This window comes from Microtus ochrogaster, linkage group LG1 (assembly GCF_000317375.1).
Source record: "Microtus ochrogaster isolate Prairie Vole_2 linkage group LG1, MicOch1.0, whole genome shotgun sequence".
In the NCBI taxonomy this organism is placed as follows: Eukaryota; Metazoa; Chordata; class Mammalia; order Rodentia; family Cricetidae; genus Microtus; species Microtus ochrogaster.
Genome location: NC_022027.1, coordinates 3,880,313 through 3,898,158, shown reverse-complemented (window position 1 = coordinate 3,898,158; position 17,846 = coordinate 3,880,313). Strand labels below are relative to the sequence as shown.

The following is a 17,846-nucleotide window of genomic DNA, read 5'->3' as shown; positions in this document are numbered from 1 at the left end:
AGGAGGTACACCCCAAACCACACCCCAGGTACGACACAGACTACCAAGGAGGTGTACCCCAAACCACACCCCAGGTACGACACAGACTACCAAGGGCCTCCTGAAGCTGCCTGGCTGGCAGACCCTCACCTGGTACAGGCTTTACACTCCTCGGTTGGGTAAGCGCCCAGATGAAGCCTCCGGAGGTGGTCGATCTTGGGCTGGCCAGGGGCCCTAGGGATGAGAGGGAGTAGGGAGACGTTGGCTTCTGGTGTATGACCCTGAGGCTCAACTGTAAGAAACAAGAGCTGATGGCCATTTCCTGGTGAGCTAGGACCAAAGTTTCTCTAGAAACCTTTCAAGCATGACTGAATATGGGTTGATGGGAGCAGAGGCCTCACTGTGTGATGGGCACAGCAAACCCTCTCCCGGTGGTGAGAGCTGGCCTGGTCCACTCAGTGGGAGCTGCACTGCAGCCTTCACAAACCAGAGAGTGGGAAGGAAATGAACTCTACCCCAGAGCTGTGCACTCAGCGCTGGAGGCAGGAGGACCAGCGCTCAAGATCACGTTCCTCCCACGGAGTCTGAAGCAAGCCCGGGCTCCACTGGACAAAACCAAACACCTCTATGCACACAGCAAAGGTGGAACACAAAGTTCTCACTGGGGCAGAGACCCAATGAGAGACCCTGTGGGGTGGAGACCAAGGTGGGTGGGCAGCAGGCACACCTGGCAAGGCCGTCTAACTGCAGGGTGGAGGAGCTGCTGGGCAGGGTGGGCGCCCTGCCAAAGCGCAGGCGCAGGGGTTGTTTGGGCTGCAGGCGGCTGACCAGGCCGTCGCTGGCGGGAAGCCAGTCCAGGTTGGGGACCAGCAGCTGGCTGGGCAGCAGGCAGCACTCATCCACCAAGCCCTCGTCAGGTTCACTGGCTGGGCCCTCGTCACGGCCTACAGGGAGAGGTCAGAGGTCACTGCACTGAACAGCCTTCCCCGGAAGCCACTTCATCACCCACATGGCACTGGGACAGCCTCCCCAGGGTCCTGCCCTCTGACGGGCTGGTCTTTTGGTGGGAGGATGTCTCACAGCAAATCCACAGCTTGGTGAGCAGCCGGAAGAGCAGGGACATGCTGTCCTGGGTGTCCGAGGTGGCCGTGTAGACGGGCAGGCAGCTGGGCTTCAGCAGGCCCCAGATGCGGATGACAACCATTAACTCCCGCAGCATGCCCAGCGAGGCGCCATCGCGCAGGAAGCTGTGCCCTGGCCTCAGCGGGGAGCCCTGTGGTGGGGACACTTGGTGAAGTCTGGGACAGTGTGGCCTTTACCACAAGGGATACAGTAGGCACAGAGCCGGGGGAGGCCAGAACTGCACTCAGTGCCCTGCAGACCAACAGTGGCTCATAAGTGACCAACCAGTCCAGTGTCTGTGGTGCTGGCAGGGACCTGGTGGACACCAACCCAGACAAGCATAGCTGTCTTAACCTTCCACAGAACCTAGAAAGCCAGGGGCTTGATCTGTGACAGACAGGGAGGAGGAGTCACCGGCTCTGGGGCCAGGAGCCACCCTAAGCAAAGCTGCCTCAGCAAAAGGCTAGAACACAGTGGCCTCTCAAAAACACAGGCTGGAGCAGGGAGACCAGAGGGGAAGCTGAGGGGCGGGGGGGGGGGGCTCACCTGGTTGGGCAGGCTGGCTGGGGGTGTGAGGGGCTCACGTGGTTGGGCAGGCTGGCTGGGGGTGTGAGGGGCTCACGTGGTTGGGCAGGCTGGCTGGGAGTGTGGGGGGGCTCACCTGGTTGGGCAGGCTGGCTGGGGGTGTGGGGGGCTCACCTGGTTGGGCAGGCTGACCAGGAGGTAGAGCACGAAGTCCCCCACCCACTGCAGCAGCTGTTGCAGAGCCTGCAGAGTGTTCATGTCCAGGACAAACTCCTCTGTCTTCAGGTTGATCATGACCTTGTCGATGTCTGTGGGGACAGTACCGGGTGGTCAGGGAGATGGCCACAGGCCACGGGTCCCAGGGCGGGGCAGGGTCCTGCCCATGTGAGGTGGTGGGAAGTCACCACCGCAGCCGTGCAGGAAGCAGCATCACACCGCTCTGAAAGAGCACTGAGAGCACAAGGAAGAGCCTGGCTCCAGTGTGAGATGCTTCGTGACAGGACCTGGCGCAGTCCAGGCTGGCCAGGCTTTGTAGCCAAGGATGACGTTCAGCCATCTTTGTGCTCCACCACACCTGGTTTACACAGGACAGGTGTTTTACCACCAAGCCATGCCTTAAACCCAAGAACATTAAAGATATGAAGACTGCACAGGGCTGGGCTCTGGTGCAGGGCTGGGCCCCTCTCCAGCACCCACCTTGATTATGATTAAATGGTCACCATGGTCCTTGCCCTTTCCAGACAGGGAAGGCCAAACACTCACCGACATCGGTGATCTTGGCACAGATCTCAGCCAGGCGGTCCCCAGGGCTCTTGTCAGGGGTGTTGAGGAAGTGGGGACGCAGCAGTGACTTGAGGGTGGACGTGATGGCCATGAGGAACAGTTTGGTGTGGTAGTCACACACACGTGCCACTGTGCAGGGCGACAGCTTGCACAGCGAGGCCTTCATGGCCAGGATCCGGGTGGAGAGGACCTGGGGGGGGCACAGCTGTGAGTGGAAGGTCTGGCAGGCTGGGGCTCACACTGAAGGCCTAGAGCATGGGACAGTGGGAAAAGAGCCACTTGCCAGGCAACTGGAAGCAGGTGGGTCCTCTCCCTGGGCTTCCCTCTTTGTGATTCAGTGTCCCCGGCACTGTGAGGACACCCACTAGCAAGGGTGACAGTGGCTAGTTATGAGTCCCCACACTCTGCTATGCTCCCCGGTCTTCCCTGACCGCTTCATTCTGAGGCTATGTCTTGCTCTATAGCCCAGACTGACCCCAAAATCATGATCCTCCTGCCTCAGTTTCTGGAATGCTGGGCCCACAGGCTTATACCCCCCTCCCACACTCTTGCAGGCTAGTCACACTGAGAGTCACCCTCTGTGAATGGCCGTTGGCTCTCCCCTTGCCCTGGTGGCTAGTGGCCAAGGCCTCTGGCAGCCCATGTAGTTCCGTGACGCCCACCTTTGACCAGTTCCATGGAAGAACAGTGTAGACAGACCTCTGAGCTTGGGGGAATGAGGATGAAGGGGTGATTCGAGCTACTCCCCAGGATCACTGACTGACGGGCGCTGCTGGGGGCCTGCTAGGCCCTGGGCCCTACCCACAACCCCACAGGGGAGGCAGTAGGAGGGACGTTTTCGGGTGAGACCCACCTGCTGCAGGGCGGGCTTCTGGCGCGTGTACTCCTCATGCAGCCGCTCCACCAGGCTCTGCACCATGCCGGGTTGCACGTGCAGCAAGATGTCCCACCAGTCGTAGCCGGTCACCATGCAGTACTCCAGCAGGAACAACAGGTGCTGCAGGGCCAGCTTGGGCTCCAGCGGGTGGCCCAGCGACGGAGAGATACGCAGCATGCTGAGCTGGGAGGAGGCTGTGCTGAGGGAACTCTGCCTACCCAGCCTCCCCTCCTCAACCTGCCCTCCCCACCCCTCACCAACCACCCCTCCACCCTCCTGGTCTGGGCACTCACCTTCCCGTGGTTGTCAATGCCCACCAGGGCCAGTGACGTCCAGGACAGCTGCATGGCTTTGAAGTGTATGGCTGGGCCTGTGGTGCGGGGGCGCTTCAAGGCGGGCTCATCCAGCGAGCGTGGGGCCGAGCTGTAGAGCACGGCCATGGTCTGCAGCGACAGCCGATGCACCACGTGCACACTGCCGTCCTGAAAGGCCAGCGCCAGGCCTGCTGGTGCAGGAGTGTGGTCAGGGCGGGGCGGGCAGCAGCTGCCTTCCCTGTCTCCCATAGTGACCTCAAGAACCAGAGAGCCCCTGGCTCTGTCCTAGGGTCCTCCTTAGGCTTGGTCACCGCCCCCACCTCTAGGGCACTCTCCCGTCACTTGGGAGAGAGCAGGAGAATAAGGACCTAGATGCGCAGAGGAACTCCATCTCACAGCTGAGCAGCTGAGATAGCACGTGACTGACTTACAGGATCCGAGCCCTGGACCGTATATATACTCTGGTGATTGTATGTGTCTGTCTCTGCAAAAGGGTTCTACCCCATGTTCCCAACTCACTGTCAATTAGCCGTAGCTCTTTACATGTGAAGAGCACAGCTTTCTGGTAACCAGCTACAGCTGTAACCATGTTAATCAGCTACAGTTCTTTACACACTAAGGAACACAGCTCTGGGAGACATATCAAGGAGCGCAGCTATCTGGCAGTTTCGGGACCTAGATTCTGAGGGACAGTCCACACTCCCACAGCACTCAGAACCCACCTTCCCATCCCAGGTCCAGGTGCTGGGGGGCGCTCCTGGGCCTAACATACCGAGGCCGGGATAGAACTGGGTGTCGCTGGCCACCTTGAGGTCCGTGTTGGTGAGAGAGATGGGCAGTTTGGGCAGTGCCACTGCTGACACGCGGTCCAGGTCGTTGGTGGCCGACAGGATCCGCCACTTGAGGATCATGGGCTGTTTGTCACCAACTGGACAGTGGGGACAGGAAAAGAGGGGTGTGGGAGATGTACAGAAAGACCAGCTCAGGGCAGCAGGGTGACTCCTGTCCCGATCAGCATGGCCAATCAGAGCACTTCTTCTCCTCTCCAGCCAGGTGACCTGAGGACCAGTAGGAGCAATCCAAGGATTTTTCTTGTTTTCTTTGAAACAGGGTCTCATGGAGCCCACAATGGCCTTGACCCCTCTACTGACCCTCCTGCCCCCAGCTCCTTGGTGCTGAGATGACAGGCACTTCCCACTATGTCCAGGTCACTGCTGGAGATGGAGCCCAGCCCTGGAGTGCTCTGGCTTGAAAGGGTTATCTATACGTCAGACTCCATCTGTGAGACCACTCCTGGCTCCACAGAGAACATCAGCAGGTGTCACTCCCAAAGGACACTGAGGCCAGAGCGGCTACAGCCTCCTGTTTAAAGTGGTCAGGGCACCCTGCACTGAAGTCTGCCCTCACAAGGGAGTCAGGAAGCAGAGGTGGAGGCAGGAGGACAGCTGACAGGGCTACAGAGCCCAGGACTTGTCTCAAAACCCAAACAAGTCAGTGACCAATGGCAGCCAACGGTCCCTGCCACAGACACCTCCTGTCACCATGGTCACCGAGCCTCAGCCTGGCTGCCAGGCACCACCCACTGGGCAGGAGAACTAGGCCCTGGGCCAGATGCACAGCAGGTGGTGTGCTCTAGGGAAGCGCAGAAAAGGTTCAGTGGGCATGTGTGGCGGGTGAGGGCCTAGTGTGCCTGGCCCTGCCCGGCCAGACTGCGGTGACTCACAGCCCTCTGCAGGAAGCACAGCGGGACGCCATTCACATTTAATTACTCGCTGGCCACAAAGGGCAGTTTGCGGAACTGCAGCTAGAGGCCTCTTGACACAACTTCATTAGGCCTCCAATTAGGTCCTCCAGCCACCGTCAGAGCCACCAGGGGTCCATTAACGCTCTGCCTGCTCCCTCTCACCTTCCTTTCTGTACTGGGGACGGCCATGCCAGGGTAGCCTCAGGGAAGGAAGGTGCTCATCTGTAAGCAAGCGTGGGTGTGGGTGTGGGAGACACGGAGGGTTACAGGAGGTGCTCTGAAGAGGTGAGCTGGTACAGTCAGCCTCCCTCTGAACTGGGGTTCGCAGAGTGTCTTGACTAGGGGGCCTTGCATCCCACTCCAGCCAGGAAGACAACAGCCTCCTAGGCTGTGCAGTTCATCTCAGTGAACTAACAGGGATCAGGAGGCCGAGGTGGGCGCAGTTCTGTGCATTCAAGGCCAGCCAGGGACACACAAAGACCCTGTCTCTCTCTCTCTCTCTCTCTCTCTCTCTCTCTCTCTCTCTCTCTCTCTCTCTCTCTCTCTCTCTCTCTCTCTCTCTCTCTCTCTCTCTCTCTCTCTTTCTTTTGGTTTTTCGAGACAGGGTTTCCCTGTGTAGCGATGGCTGTCCTGGAACTCATGCTGTAGACCAGGCTGGCCTCAAACTCACAGAGCTCTGCCTGCCTCTGCCTCCCGAGTGCTGGGATTAAAGGCGTGAGCCGCTGCCGCCCGTATAAGACCCTGTCTTGAGATAAACCCTCAGATCCCACAAGATGAGGAACCCAGAGACTGACCCGCAGGCGAGATCTGCTGGAAGATGTTGTTCACAGGCAGGCCCTCCTTCCGCAGGGACCAGCACTCCACCAGGCTGCTGCTCTGGCTGGACGCACACAGGAGCACCTGGGGGAGTCAGTGAGGACAGGGTTCACACTGAGTGTCAGCACAAGATTGCAGGGCCTTCAAGAAGGGGGGGGGGCTCCTGAATTCACAGACGCAGTGGGAACTCAGTGGGAAGAGAGCCCCAAAGATGGGACAGGACATATTCTAAGTCAGGCAGAGGGGACTTGTGAGCGGGACTCAAGCTGAGGACCCTGACTGGGCACTTGCCTAGACTATCCAGAGCCTGATTTCACCTTGGGGTTGTGAGGCAGGACAGCGAAAGGTAGACACTGTGCTAGCTCTGAAGGTGGAGAAAGGGGCCCTACAGTGGGCCACCAGCAGGGACCCTCCCTGCCCCACCAGCTCCCTGTCAGATTCTGCCCCCAGGCTGGGGATGAAACCTCACTTACCTGCTCAGACATATCTCGAGCCAGGAACTTGAGGTGTGTGATGACGGGGAACCTGTCCTTGCGGTTGGGGTCGGTGGTGCAGCGCATGAACAAGGAGGGCAGGATCTCCGTGTCAATGCGGCACTTCTCGCTCACCACGCTCACACACACCTTATAGAACTTCACGGGTGACGCGCTGCTGCCATCTGCAGCAGCCACCACAATGTTCCCACCACCCGTGAAGGCGATGTCGGCCAGCGCCACCCGGCCACGCAGCCGACACAGGCTCTCTGTGGATGTCAGCACCTGCCCGCTTGGCTTCAGCAGGGACACAGTCACCAGGCCACTGACTGTCACTGCAATCCAACCCTCCATGGGCTTGCCACCAAACAGCGTGAGTGATGGAGAGAATTTTACACGTGAGAACTTCTCCCCGAAGCTGGAGGCACCTGACTGGAGGAGGGAGGAAGGGCTTGCTCAGACCCTTGGGGTCCACATTCACTGATCCCCACAAGCCCAGAGCACTGCACCACGGGGCCTTCTAATTCTCGGTCTCCTCTTCTGTAATGTGCAAGCAGTGACATTTTTCTCTGGGCATCAAACTTGGCCCTGCAGTTTCTCTGTTGTGACCTCAAGGTGCAGTCTCCGCCTGTGCTGCAGAGACAGCAGCTGGGGCCGCGGACACTGCCTGTGCAGTGCTGTGCAGTGCTGCCTCAGCGCCAGTCCATGGACACTGCCTGTGCAGTGCTGTGCAGTGCTGCCTCAGCGCCAGTCCATGGACACTGCCTGTGCAGTGCTGTGCAGTGCTGCCTCAGCGCCAGTCCGTGGACACTGCCTGTGCAGTGCTGTGCAGTGCTGCCTCAGCGCCAGTCCGCGGACACTGCCTGTGCAGTGCTGTGCAGTGCTGCCTCAGCCCCAGTCACTCCCGTCCTTGTGGTCCGGAGGTCCACACTGGGGTCGTTTACACACAAAATGCACCTTTTTTACTTGAGACAGGGTATGCATCCCAGGCAGGACTCAGAGTTATGATCCTCCTGCCTCAGCCTTCCAAGTGCAGAAATGACAGGCATGCACTACCATGACGAGCGCAATAAAACTCTTTTTACGTTAACTTTATAAGTTAATATAAGACTTATAGGCCGGGCGATGGTGGCACACGCCTTTAATCCCAGCACTCGGGAGGCAGAGGCAGGCGGATCTCTGTGAGTTCAAGCCAAAGCCACAGAGAAACCCTGTGTCGAAAAACCAAAAAAAAAAAAAAAAAAAAAGACTTATAGCCAGGCTCACTATTTATATAGTGGTGCACTCCTTTAATCCCAGCACTTGGAGGTAGAAGCAGGAGGATCTCTGAGTTTGAGACCAGGATGGGCTACAGAGTGAGTTCCAGGATAGCCAGGGCTACTCAGAGAAACTCTGTCTCAAAAAACTGGGGAAAAACAAAATTTATTGTATTTTATGTGTTTGAGTGTTCTCACACCACACAAGTGAGGTTTCCATGGAGGTCAGAAGGTGTTGGATCCGTGGAGCTGGTGTAACACGTGGCTGGGAGGCACCATGTGGGTGCTGGGAATGTAACCCAGGTCCTTTGTAGGGACAGCCTGTGCTCTAACCACTGAGCCACCTCTCCAGTCCCTACATTGAATTTGTGAGACAGAGTATCAATGTTTGGCCCTGGTTGGTCTGGGACTGGCTATGTAGATCAGGTTGGCCTCAAGCTCAGAGAGGGCTATTTGCCTCCTGAGTGCTGGGTTGGTCTGTGTCTCTAGGTCCAGCCTTGTTATTTATTTATTTATTTATTTATTTATTTATTTATTTATTTATTTATTTTTGAGGCAGGGTTGCTCTGTGTAGCCCTGGCTGTCTTGAAACTTGCTCTGCAGAGCAGACCAGACTGGCCTTGGACTCTGAGATCCGCCTCCCAGATGCTGGGAATTAAAGGTGTGCACTACCACCACCTGGCCCACCCAATCTTTTTTGTGAAGAGTTGTATTGGGTGGGTGCTGTGGAATATGACTTTAACTGCATGTCACAGTTGTTTAACTATCTGTTTGACCTTGCCTGCCTAAGGCTCCGGATTTATTTAGTAAAAAGAGACGGGGTGGGGGGGTGTGTGGGGGTGGCGCTGGCAGAAAATAGGTAGGCGGGATCTAGGTGAATCTAGGCAGAGAAGAAGGAGGGAGAAGGAGGGAAATGACGCCTGGGGCCAACTAGGCAGCGAGGAAAGTAGGCCCTGCAGGATGAAGGCAGGTGAAAGCCCGAGGCTGAAATAAGTTCTAAGAGCTAGTGGGGCACGTCTACGCTAAGGCCAAGTGTTAGTAATTAATAAATCTCCACGCCATGATTTGGGAGCTGGCTGGTGGCTCAAGAAAGCCTGTGACAGGTGGGCGTGGCCTCAGCAGGCACTGCGGGGCTACCGGGCCCGTGGAGCTGCACAATCATGGCACCAAGGCCTAGCCGTGCTCCCTTCCTCACAGGCGGCCACCTCCCCTGCTCTACTGAAGAAACGGATTCTCAGAGTCCAACTCTGCTGGTGTCCATTTCTCTCTCATGCTGAACGCCAGTGTATACACGGACAGGGAATTCTGGGTCACCACTAAACCAAGGCTGACTGGGGTCTGAAGGCCACATGGCAGCCATCTGTAAAATGGGATGTCACTGACACAGCTGTCTGTTAAACAAGGTCAAGGGGCCATCAGCGAACGGGAAGGCTGGGGGGATAAGAGCAGCAGTTAAGTCTGTGTTCGCGGGACAGGAGCTCAGGTATCCCACTGTGAACAGGGCAGCATGAGCTGGTGGCCGCGTACTCGCCCCTCAACCCCGTGCCCCTCCGTCCGCAGTGGGTCTCTCACCTTCTCCACGTGCAGCGCCAGCTTCACACCGTTGTGCAGCCACGACAGAGCCACGATGGGGTCCCCCTCCACCTGGCTGCCCACGGAGCTCTCCCAGCTGTTGGCCAAGTGGTCAGCCATGCTCCAACATTTGATCCGCCCGTCAGCATCGGCCGACAGGAGCCGGGAGCCTGTGGTGACAGAGCTGCGTCAGGAGCCCTCCTGATGGACACGTGGACTCTGGACTCCCAGCGGGCCCCCTGGCCTGGAGAAGGTAGTTTGCGGTGCTCAGGGCTCGGCACCGACAGCAAACCTGGCAGCCTCACCTGACTGGTCCCATTCTAGGCAGGTGATGGCCTCACTGTGGCCAGAGTTGACGGAGTGCACTTCCCAGGGATGCTCCGTGTCTAGGATATGGATCATGTGTGTCAGGTCTGCAGTGGATGGAGAGCAGGTAAGGTCAGTGTGGCTCACAGTACCCCGTTTCACCTCTCCCTGGGTGCTACTGCTCCTCTACGCTGCTAATCCCGTAGGCAGGGTTATCCAGAGCGACCACAATGTCCCCTTCCGGGGCACCAGCTGGAGGATGGTGCCTTCTATAAACCCTCTAACTCGTAACAGAGAGCCTGGCTCTACCATCGCGAGCCTTTCAAACTGGGTCACACGTGTACGGAAATCTGAGATCAACACCTGGCCACCTACATGGCCGGGTGAAGGGGACGGACACTCACCCTGGTCGTCATTTCGGAGGTCCGTGGTGAAGGCAATGAGGTTCCTGCAGGACCAGGCACAGGCCAGGGGCAGCGACGGGCAGTACGTGCTCTTGGCCCACTTCTCCCACTCACACACGTAGGCCAGGTCCATCATGCCCACCGCACCCAGCACGGCCCCTGGCTCCTAGGAACAAGGAAAACCCCAAGACCCCAGCTAAAGTGAGTCTAGGCCACTGAAGCCCGAGTCCTGCTATAAACGCCGGGCCTAAAGTCACCGCTCCCTACCCACCTATCACCCGCCCAGATCTCAGCCCGAGCTTAGCCTCCAAAAGCACTAAGCACCCCCCATAACCAGGCCCCACCCTACTCCTTCAAGTCTGGGCCTCAACCTACACTCCAAGTTTAGGCACTACGCCCCGCCCCCGCCTAGTAGCTCAGGCCACGCCCCCTACAAGTTAGCACCCGAGGCTGCGTCCCAAGACCTAAGTCTTAAACCACGCCCCTCCCAAGCTTCTGAAGCTGCACCCACTGCTTCTGAAACCCTAGGTGACGCCGCCAAACCAACTACCGGCGACGGACCCTCTTAGCTATGGTTATCCGGCCACGCACCCCTCCATCAGCATCAGGCCGACAGACCACGCCCACACCCCATTTAAACGCCGCTCCTTAGACCACGCCCCCTCGAGAAGCATCATTCCCTCAGGCCACGCCCCTGTCCCGCAGTCTCTGGTTGCTGGTGCTCTCAGGCTCCGCCCCTCCGCTCAGACCGCGCCTCCTCCGCAGCCTCGCAGTCGCAGGCTTCCCCATCATCTGCTACCCAGCAGGCTTTGCTCCCACGCCCGCCCTCTGACCCTGCAGGCTCCGCCCCTCGGCCTTCCGCTCGCCGGCCTCACACGGATTGCCGGCCACGCGTCCAGCGGCCTGCACATCGCACTGACCTGTCCACCCCGAGCGCTCAGTCGGCCGGGCGGTCGCGGTCCACACTCGCCCCACCGCCCGGGATCCGGCGCCGCCATCTCTCGGACCGCGCCGGCCCCCTCGCACAGACTTCTGGGAAAGCCGTGGCTCCGCCCCTACCCTGTTAATTTGCATATAGCAATTCCTAGTATCCATTGCGACTCTTTGTGCGATAGAAGACAAATTATCTCTCATTTCTGATCACTGGCTACATCTTACATGATAACGTTTAGTTTTATACAGGGGAAAATAGAAACATACTACAATTCCAAACCCAAAGTATAGTAACCCTAACCAAGAGGAGACTGAATTTTGTGCCTTTAAATACCGCTCGGGCGATACCGTTGTTCGTGCTCGCTTCGGCAGCACATATACTAAAATTGGAACGATACAGAGAAGATTAGCATGGCCCCTGCGCAAGGATGACACGCAAATTCGTGAAGCGTTCCATATTTTTCCTCATCTTCCACATATTCTCTGATGTGGAAATTAAGACCCACAGTTACATAACTGTATTTCCCCTTTTTGTTTGTGTAGCTCAGGTTGGCCTCTCAGATTCTCTCTCAGACTTCAGCTCGACAGCTGTGCATCACGGGGCCACGGGTTCAGATATATTTTTAAAATTTATATTTGGGTTTTTGGGGTTTTTTTTGGAGGGGGGATAGGGTTTCTCTGTGTAGCCCTGGCTGTCCTGAACTTGCTCTGTAGACCAGGCTGGCCTCACTCAGAGAGATCCTCCTGCCTCTGCCCTCCCACCCCACAGAGTGTGCTCAGGCCAGCCTCAAACTCAGGTGTAGCTGAAATTGCTGGTCACCATGGGGCTTACATGTGCTGGAGATGGGACTCGGGGCTTGGGCAGACTAGGCAGCTAACGGCTCCAGGCACTAAGCCAAAGCATTTTACACATTTACACATTTCAAAATGAACGGAGTGTCCCGTCTCCAGACTTCCAGCCCATGGCCCTGGTGACTTTCCACACTTCCACCCCCACCAGACCAAAGCACACAGTCAGGGCCAGAGCACCGAGGCTTTATTCAAAGTGTCCCTTTCTCCCAAGCACAAAGAATCACAGGAAAGGGGACGGGAGGACAGGCCTGCGGAGCGTGTAAGGCCTCTGCAGCGACCACAGCTACGCTGGGCCACAGAGGGGATGGGAGGGGACAGAGGCTTCTGGCTGGAAGTCCTGGACCCCTGGCATAAGGAGGGACGCGAGGAGGATTTTAAGGACAGGCAGAGCCCAGGGAGTCAGGGACGAACACACATCACCAAAATAAAAGCATAAACTCAGCCCTTGAGACAAAGAAGCATGTCCAGGCAGACACGCACACGCACACACACACATACACACACACACACACACACACGACAAAGAGCCCTGGGGAGATCAGCAGACACCCCCATCAGAACTGAAAGGGAGAGGTCAGGAGGGGTCACAACAGAACCCACCGCTGGCTGGCGCTGGGTGTTTTTGCCTCCCACTTCAAAAGAGAAATTAAAACAAATCTAATCCAAACATGCCAAATTCATTAAAACTGATTGGTGGGAAATAAAAGAGTCTAGCTCGCCTGAATTTCAGACTGCACCACAGAAAAGCTCAACAGAGAAAAAGCGGAAAATGGTAGCTCAGGTTTCCCCTGCCTGAGCAGGGAGCTAACTGCGAGCTGGGCCGTGAAGGGGCAGGGCAAGGGCCCCCCGGAGGGAAGGGAAGTGGGGTGTTCTCATTCTGAAAGTATGCAAGAAATTATCAGATGTTGGAGGTCTGGGCCGGCCTGGCCGGTTGGCAGGCAGCCGGGCCATCACTGCTGGTCCAGGTAGGCAGACAACAGCAGTTCCGGAGGCAGGAAGTCCAGGTGTCGGTTGCTAACCCTCATCTGCCTCCGGCCCTCCAGGTCAGCACCTGCGGAGGAAAAATCACGTGAGGACTGGAGGAGCTGGGCCAGAGGAGGCTAGCCTGGGCTACACAAAAGAAAGTGGGTGGCTGGGGTGTGTGTGGAAGCCGTGAGCTGGGCTCTGTCTAGAGGCTCCCCACCTCTACAGAGAAGTTTCGCTCACACCAAACCCATTCTCAGCCTGTGAGAAGAGGCAGGTGTGGAGGCTGCAGCAACCTCCCACAGAGGGAAACCAGAGGGATCAAGTCCCAGGGTTGTCGTGGAAACCATCACCGCAGCAACTCTGAGCCTGAGGACCAGATAGGGCACCTTGAGCAACCGAGGCTCGCTGTTAGGGGGTAGCATTGGGTATACCAAAAAAACGGAGGACAAAGGCCTGTGTTCTGGGAGCCTCCGTCTCCTGCAGGGCTGGGCAGACCCTCGACCCAGGCTTTAACAACCCCACCCTGGCTCCTCTTCCCTGGGAGCGGGCACTCACTGGCTGAGATGAGGTCCAGGTACTGGCAGACGGCGTGAAGCAGGAGCCTCTCAAAGCTGCGGAAGAAGGGGTGTGAGCAGAGCTGAGGCAGAGCGGGGAAGAGGAGAGCGCGCTGCCCCCGCCCCGCCACCAGTACCTGTTGTCCAGCATGGCGGTGTACACAGCCTGGGGAGACACCGAGAAGAACCCCAGCAGCCGCTCCTCCCAACTCTCCAGAGTTTCCTGTGGGGGTGGGAAGAGCTGAAGGGTCACAAAAGTCACACACACAACGTGCCCTAGCGGTCTCCAAGGGTGTCAGGCCCCGCCTTTTGCCCGCCAAACTCCTATCCATACTGCAGCACCCACTTGCATGGGACCACCTCCTCCTAAGCACGACCAGGACAAGTCAGGACGGTGGCGTGGAAAGGCGAGGTTGAGAGGAAGATGGGGACCACTCACCATCGGGATGCGGCTGCGCTTGAGCACAGACCGCAGGCGACGGCTGATGCGCCTGAAGCACTCATGAGGTGTGAGAGCCGGGTCCTCTGTTAAAGTGGCAAAGTGGGGGAAAGGCCCCGTGACCAAGGAGGCCACAGCCACAAAACCTCGCCCCTCCGCAGCTTGGCCCCGCCCAAGCCCCACCCCCTGCCTCAGACCCCGTCCACACTACACACCTGAGTACACCTTGCGCTAGCCCCGCCCACACCGACACACCCGACACGCCCCCAGCCCGGCCCGAGCCGGACCCCACCTCTCCGCCGATCCTCCCCGCGGCCAGGTCTGCGCCTCCGCTTGCCCTGATCCTCATCCTCCAGGTAGCGGAGCACTCGCTCTTGCTCCTCTCCCGAGCGGTTCATAAAATCATTCCAGACCTGGAAGACAGGGATGCAGGCTGGCCTTGAGGCCCCTGGGTCTGCTTCCCCTCCTGACAAATGTCTCACATGTGTGGGGCCTGAGCTGGATGCTGTGGGGGTTTCAAAGGATGCTTGGAGTTCAGCAGGCATGACCCCACTCCCTCCATGGAAGTCGGGGATGCATCATGAGTGACATCTTCTCATGTAACGGGGTCCTCTATTCTAATATGGAGAGCCCACAGGGGAGGGGTGGGCACATCTCAGGGGCTGCCGGGGGGGCCCCAGAGTCTCACCTCCACATACGTGGCGTTGCTGCAGGCCTCTGCGAAGATTCCAGGTGCCGCAGGAGGAGTCAGGTCCCCATCTTCCGGGCCTGGAGAACCCCCAGCTGTTTCCAGCAGAGTTAGGAGGTACCGGGCTGGGTAGAAACAGAGGGTCCGTGGGTTGAGGCGGTGATTGGGGTACATACACACTTCTGTTGTCCCAAGATTTGTTTTGTTTCCTCTTTTACCCAGCCAGTCTCTAGAGCCCCATCTACCTCTCCTTGCCTTCCCAAAATCCTAGAAACCCTCTGGAGCCCTGACTCTAGTGCCCGGTCAGTGGGTGTTTCCCAGCAAGGGGGGCATAGCATTGGCATACTGCCCTGCTTACTATTCTCCAAACGCTGCAGGCTCTTCCGTCCCTTGGCTTTGGGAACCAGGTCCGAATTTCGCACAGCCTGGTTGATAAAATGTTGCTTGCGTCTGGAGGCTGAGACCCTCTTCACTTGTGAGCCGCCCAGTGTGGGCAGGCAGCCGGGAAGGGGCCTGTGGGCCAGGGGAGGAAGAGGCCATCAGTGCCCAGACAGGACCTGCTAGGTGTCCCTGGCAACACGGAGCTTTAGTCCCACACACACATTCCCACTACTCTAGGCCTCTGTGTGTGGAGACTCGGGCCCCATGGATTCTCAGGACTCGAGCTATGACGCAAGAGGGGTAAACTGAGGCTCTGAGAAGGGAAGTCACAGAGGAGAGGTGGCCCCTCCAGCCACTCCAGCCTCCCAGATTTAAACCACAAGCCATCAAGGTCCCCATGTAGTGCAGGGGTTGGAGCCAACCCACCCCCCAGAAGTGGACCCTCTCCCACACACCCTGTAAAGCCGCAGGATCTCGAGGTGACAAGCACCTGACCCGGGTGGGGGCTGATGAAGCTGAAGGAGCCCAGCTGAGAGCCTCCCCGCAGGAGCCTGCCCGCCTGCCAGCCACCCTCAGAGCTAACTCCTGAAGAGGGTGCTAATCCTGTGGAGGGATTAGCTGGGCACCTGGGAACCCAGCGGACAGATCGGGGAAGACAGCAGGCTCAGTCACCCAGGCCCCAGACGGCCCATACTGGGGGTTTTGCAGGGTTGGGGCCTGGAGCTTCAGTTCTGGTGGGGTCCCAACCCCAGGCCACCAGTGACGGCGCTGAAAAAGGGCCCTGTGGACCCGAGCCTGGGCAGGGACACCCACCTGCTTGGATCACCCTTGAGCAGGGTGAGGCCTGAGGCTCCTTGCAGAAGCTGCTAGGCCAGCTACCAACTTTCTCCCAGCCTCAGGTGGGCCTGATGTCGGCTTTGAGGCCTGAGGCTGGGCCACTTCTGGCCTAGCCTCACCCCCAGGCCTTCAAAGCCGCACCCCAGCAGTTGGTGCAGGCTGATAACAAACCGCAGCTGTCCCGCAGGAAACACAGACACAAGATGGATGTGAACCTGGGTCCTGTTTGGACAGCTGAGCCAGTCAGACCGGGACCCACCATGGCTCTCCAGTACCAGTAGGGCAAGCCCTCCACGTTCCTTGGCCTGCAGTCCGTGTTCAGTTCTAAGGGCTGTGGGGACATCACCACCCTCTTGTGGGTCCCAAGGGCTCCCAGAGATGGAACTGCTCCCTGAATTCAAATTTGCCAGGCCTCCGAGCCTTTGCACAGACCCTGCGACAAACACCTCGTCTGATTCTGCCTGATTCTGGTTTCTGTTCAAATGTCACCTCCCAGAAGCTGGCACAGCCAGTCCAGTCAACACTTCTTGCTGCTGTGCCAACTGGGAACCAGCTGGGTCCCCTTCAGCTCTCACTGGCCTCCCGACTGTCCAGCAGGCAGCCCAGAGCAATGAACTAACGTAGGGCTTGTTGAGTTAACACTTCCTTCCCCATAACCAGGCTGCTTCGCAGAGACTGAAGCTGAGGACCTAGAGGAGGAGTCTGTGCCTCGGAAAGTGACCGGCACCTGGGAGGGGTCGCTAGAACAAAGGCCTACAGTGCTAAGTCAGCCAGGTTTGGGGAACACAGTTCCTTTTTTGTATCCTGATGGTTGGGCAATGGGACCCTGGCTTGCTGAGACACACCCCAGGTAAACACATCTTTGGCAAACACTCTCAGAACGGCAGAGAACCCAGTTCCCCAACAGGAAGCAGGGAGGTGACTCAGCGCCCCCAACACCCTACAGACAGGTGGACACCTGGGTGAGGCCCTGATGAGCAGCAATTCACCAAAACACAAACTTATTTACACCAGAGCCACGGTAAGGTAGCTAGGCGGGGTCCCAGGAGGTAAAGGCAGGGAGGACCAGGAGCAGAAGGTCAAAGAGAACCTGAGGTCAGCCTGGGCTAGAGGGACCCAAGTCAAACAAACAGAGCAAGGCCAGGAGAGGAGCAAGAGCTGCCCCTGAGGAGGACCAGGGTCCGTTCCCAGCACCCACAGGAGCTCACAACCGCCTGTGACTCCAGCTCTGGGGACCCGACGCCCCCTTCCAGCCTCCGCGGGTACTACACACTCATGGTGCACACAGATGTGCAGACAAAATGCCCATAAACGTAAAAATAAAATATTTTTTTTTAATTAAATTTAAATAAACCCAACAGGCAAAGGTGTAACCAATAGGACCAAGGACTTCTGGACACCGCAAAAGCAGGGCTTTGTGGGTCCCGAGCCGCCTTCCCCATGTCGGGGCTCAGCAGCCTGCCTGAAGACCAAGCCAGCTCTGGCGCGGGAGGGAGGACGGAACCAGGACTCCTGAGGAGCAGCACTTGCTGCTCCAGGCTAGACCACTTGCTGGAGCAGTGGAGGGCATGGGGGCCCTCGGAGGGGGCTGAGTGGTAGCAGCTCACCAGTGCTGCTGGGCGCCTCAGCCTTGGGGCAGGAAATGCCCAGGTGCCTGTGGCCCCAGTTAGCTACCTCCCCATAGAGTGGGGTCTCATACAGCAGAGTCCCCACAGAGTGGGGGTGGGGCTTGAGGGGTAGGGGTGGTCTGTGGTGAGCAGCCAGGGAAAGAACACATCCTGGGGGGAGTTGGGGAGAAGGGCAGGGAGGAGGGAGCAGAGGAGGAGACCCCATCCTGGAGGGAAGGAGAACCCCATCCTGGGGAGGAGGAAGGGGAGAGGAAACTCCCATCTTGGGGAGAGGAGATCCCAATCTGGAGAGGAGGAGGAGAGGAGAGGAGACCCCAATCTGGGGAGGAGGAGGAGAGGAGAGGAAACCCCAATCTGGGGAGGAGAATGGGGAGAGGAGACCCCAATCTGGGGAGGA

General features: G+C 58.1%; 2 protein-coding genes and 1 non-coding gene across 5 annotated transcripts in view; 1 reads left to right on the top strand and 2 right to left on the bottom strand.

Moving 5' to 3' along the window:
* Positions 1-11,196, bottom strand: part of Med16 (mediator complex subunit 16) — a 13,316-nt gene extending 2,120 nt beyond the window's left edge. Inside the window, exons 1-14 of one of the 3 annotated variants that reach the window (XM_013350699.2) lie at positions 11,092-11,196; positions 10,172-10,337; positions 9,767-9,874; positions 9,462-9,631; positions 6,634-7,065; positions 6,139-6,244; positions 4,373-4,528; positions 3,580-3,791; positions 3,263-3,469; positions 2,389-2,599; positions 1,801-1,934; positions 1,060-1,252; positions 707-923; positions 130-213 (exon numbers count right to left, since the gene is read on the bottom strand). In XM_013350699.2, coding sequence (XP_013206153.1) covers positions 130-213; positions 707-923; positions 1,060-1,252; positions 1,801-1,934; positions 2,389-2,599; positions 3,263-3,469; positions 3,580-3,791; positions 4,373-4,528; positions 6,139-6,244; positions 6,634-7,065; positions 9,462-9,631; positions 9,767-9,874; positions 10,172-10,337; positions 11,092-11,169 — 2,474 coding nt within the window. In that variant the 5' untranslated portion in view covers positions 11,170-11,196. Of the gene's footprint in view, positions 1-129; positions 214-706; positions 924-1,059; positions 1,253-1,800; positions 1,935-2,388; positions 2,600-3,262; positions 3,470-3,579; positions 3,792-4,372; positions 4,529-6,138; positions 6,245-6,633; positions 7,066-9,461; positions 9,632-9,766; positions 9,875-10,171; positions 10,338-10,546; positions 10,567-11,091 lie in introns of those variants that run through there. The other 2 variants (XM_005359096.3, XM_013350700.2) reach the window with 2 other exon arrangements.
* Positions 11,197-11,460: 264 nt separating this feature from the next.
* On the top strand, positions 11,461-11,567 carry LOC113457523. Its single transcript, XR_003378081.1, has one exon. It is a non-coding gene; the product is annotated as a U6 spliceosomal RNA (small nuclear RNA).
* A 553-nt stretch (positions 11,568-12,120) lies between these two features.
* R3hdm4 (R3H domain containing 4) overlaps positions 12,121-17,846 on the bottom strand; it is a 6,084-nt gene continuing 358 nt past the window's right edge. Inside the window, exons 2-8 of the mRNA XM_005359095.3 lie at positions 14,962-15,116; positions 14,604-14,728; positions 14,208-14,328; positions 13,916-14,001; positions 13,614-13,699; positions 13,478-13,533; positions 12,121-13,007 (exon numbers count right to left, since the gene is read on the bottom strand). Of these exons, the coding sequence (XP_005359152.1) occupies positions 12,907-13,007; positions 13,478-13,533; positions 13,614-13,699; positions 13,916-14,001; positions 14,208-14,328; positions 14,604-14,728; positions 14,962-15,116 (730 nt within the window). The 3' untranslated portion in view covers positions 12,121-12,906. The remainder of the gene's footprint in view (positions 13,008-13,477; positions 13,534-13,613; positions 13,700-13,915; positions 14,002-14,207; positions 14,329-14,603; positions 14,729-14,961; positions 15,117-17,846) is intronic.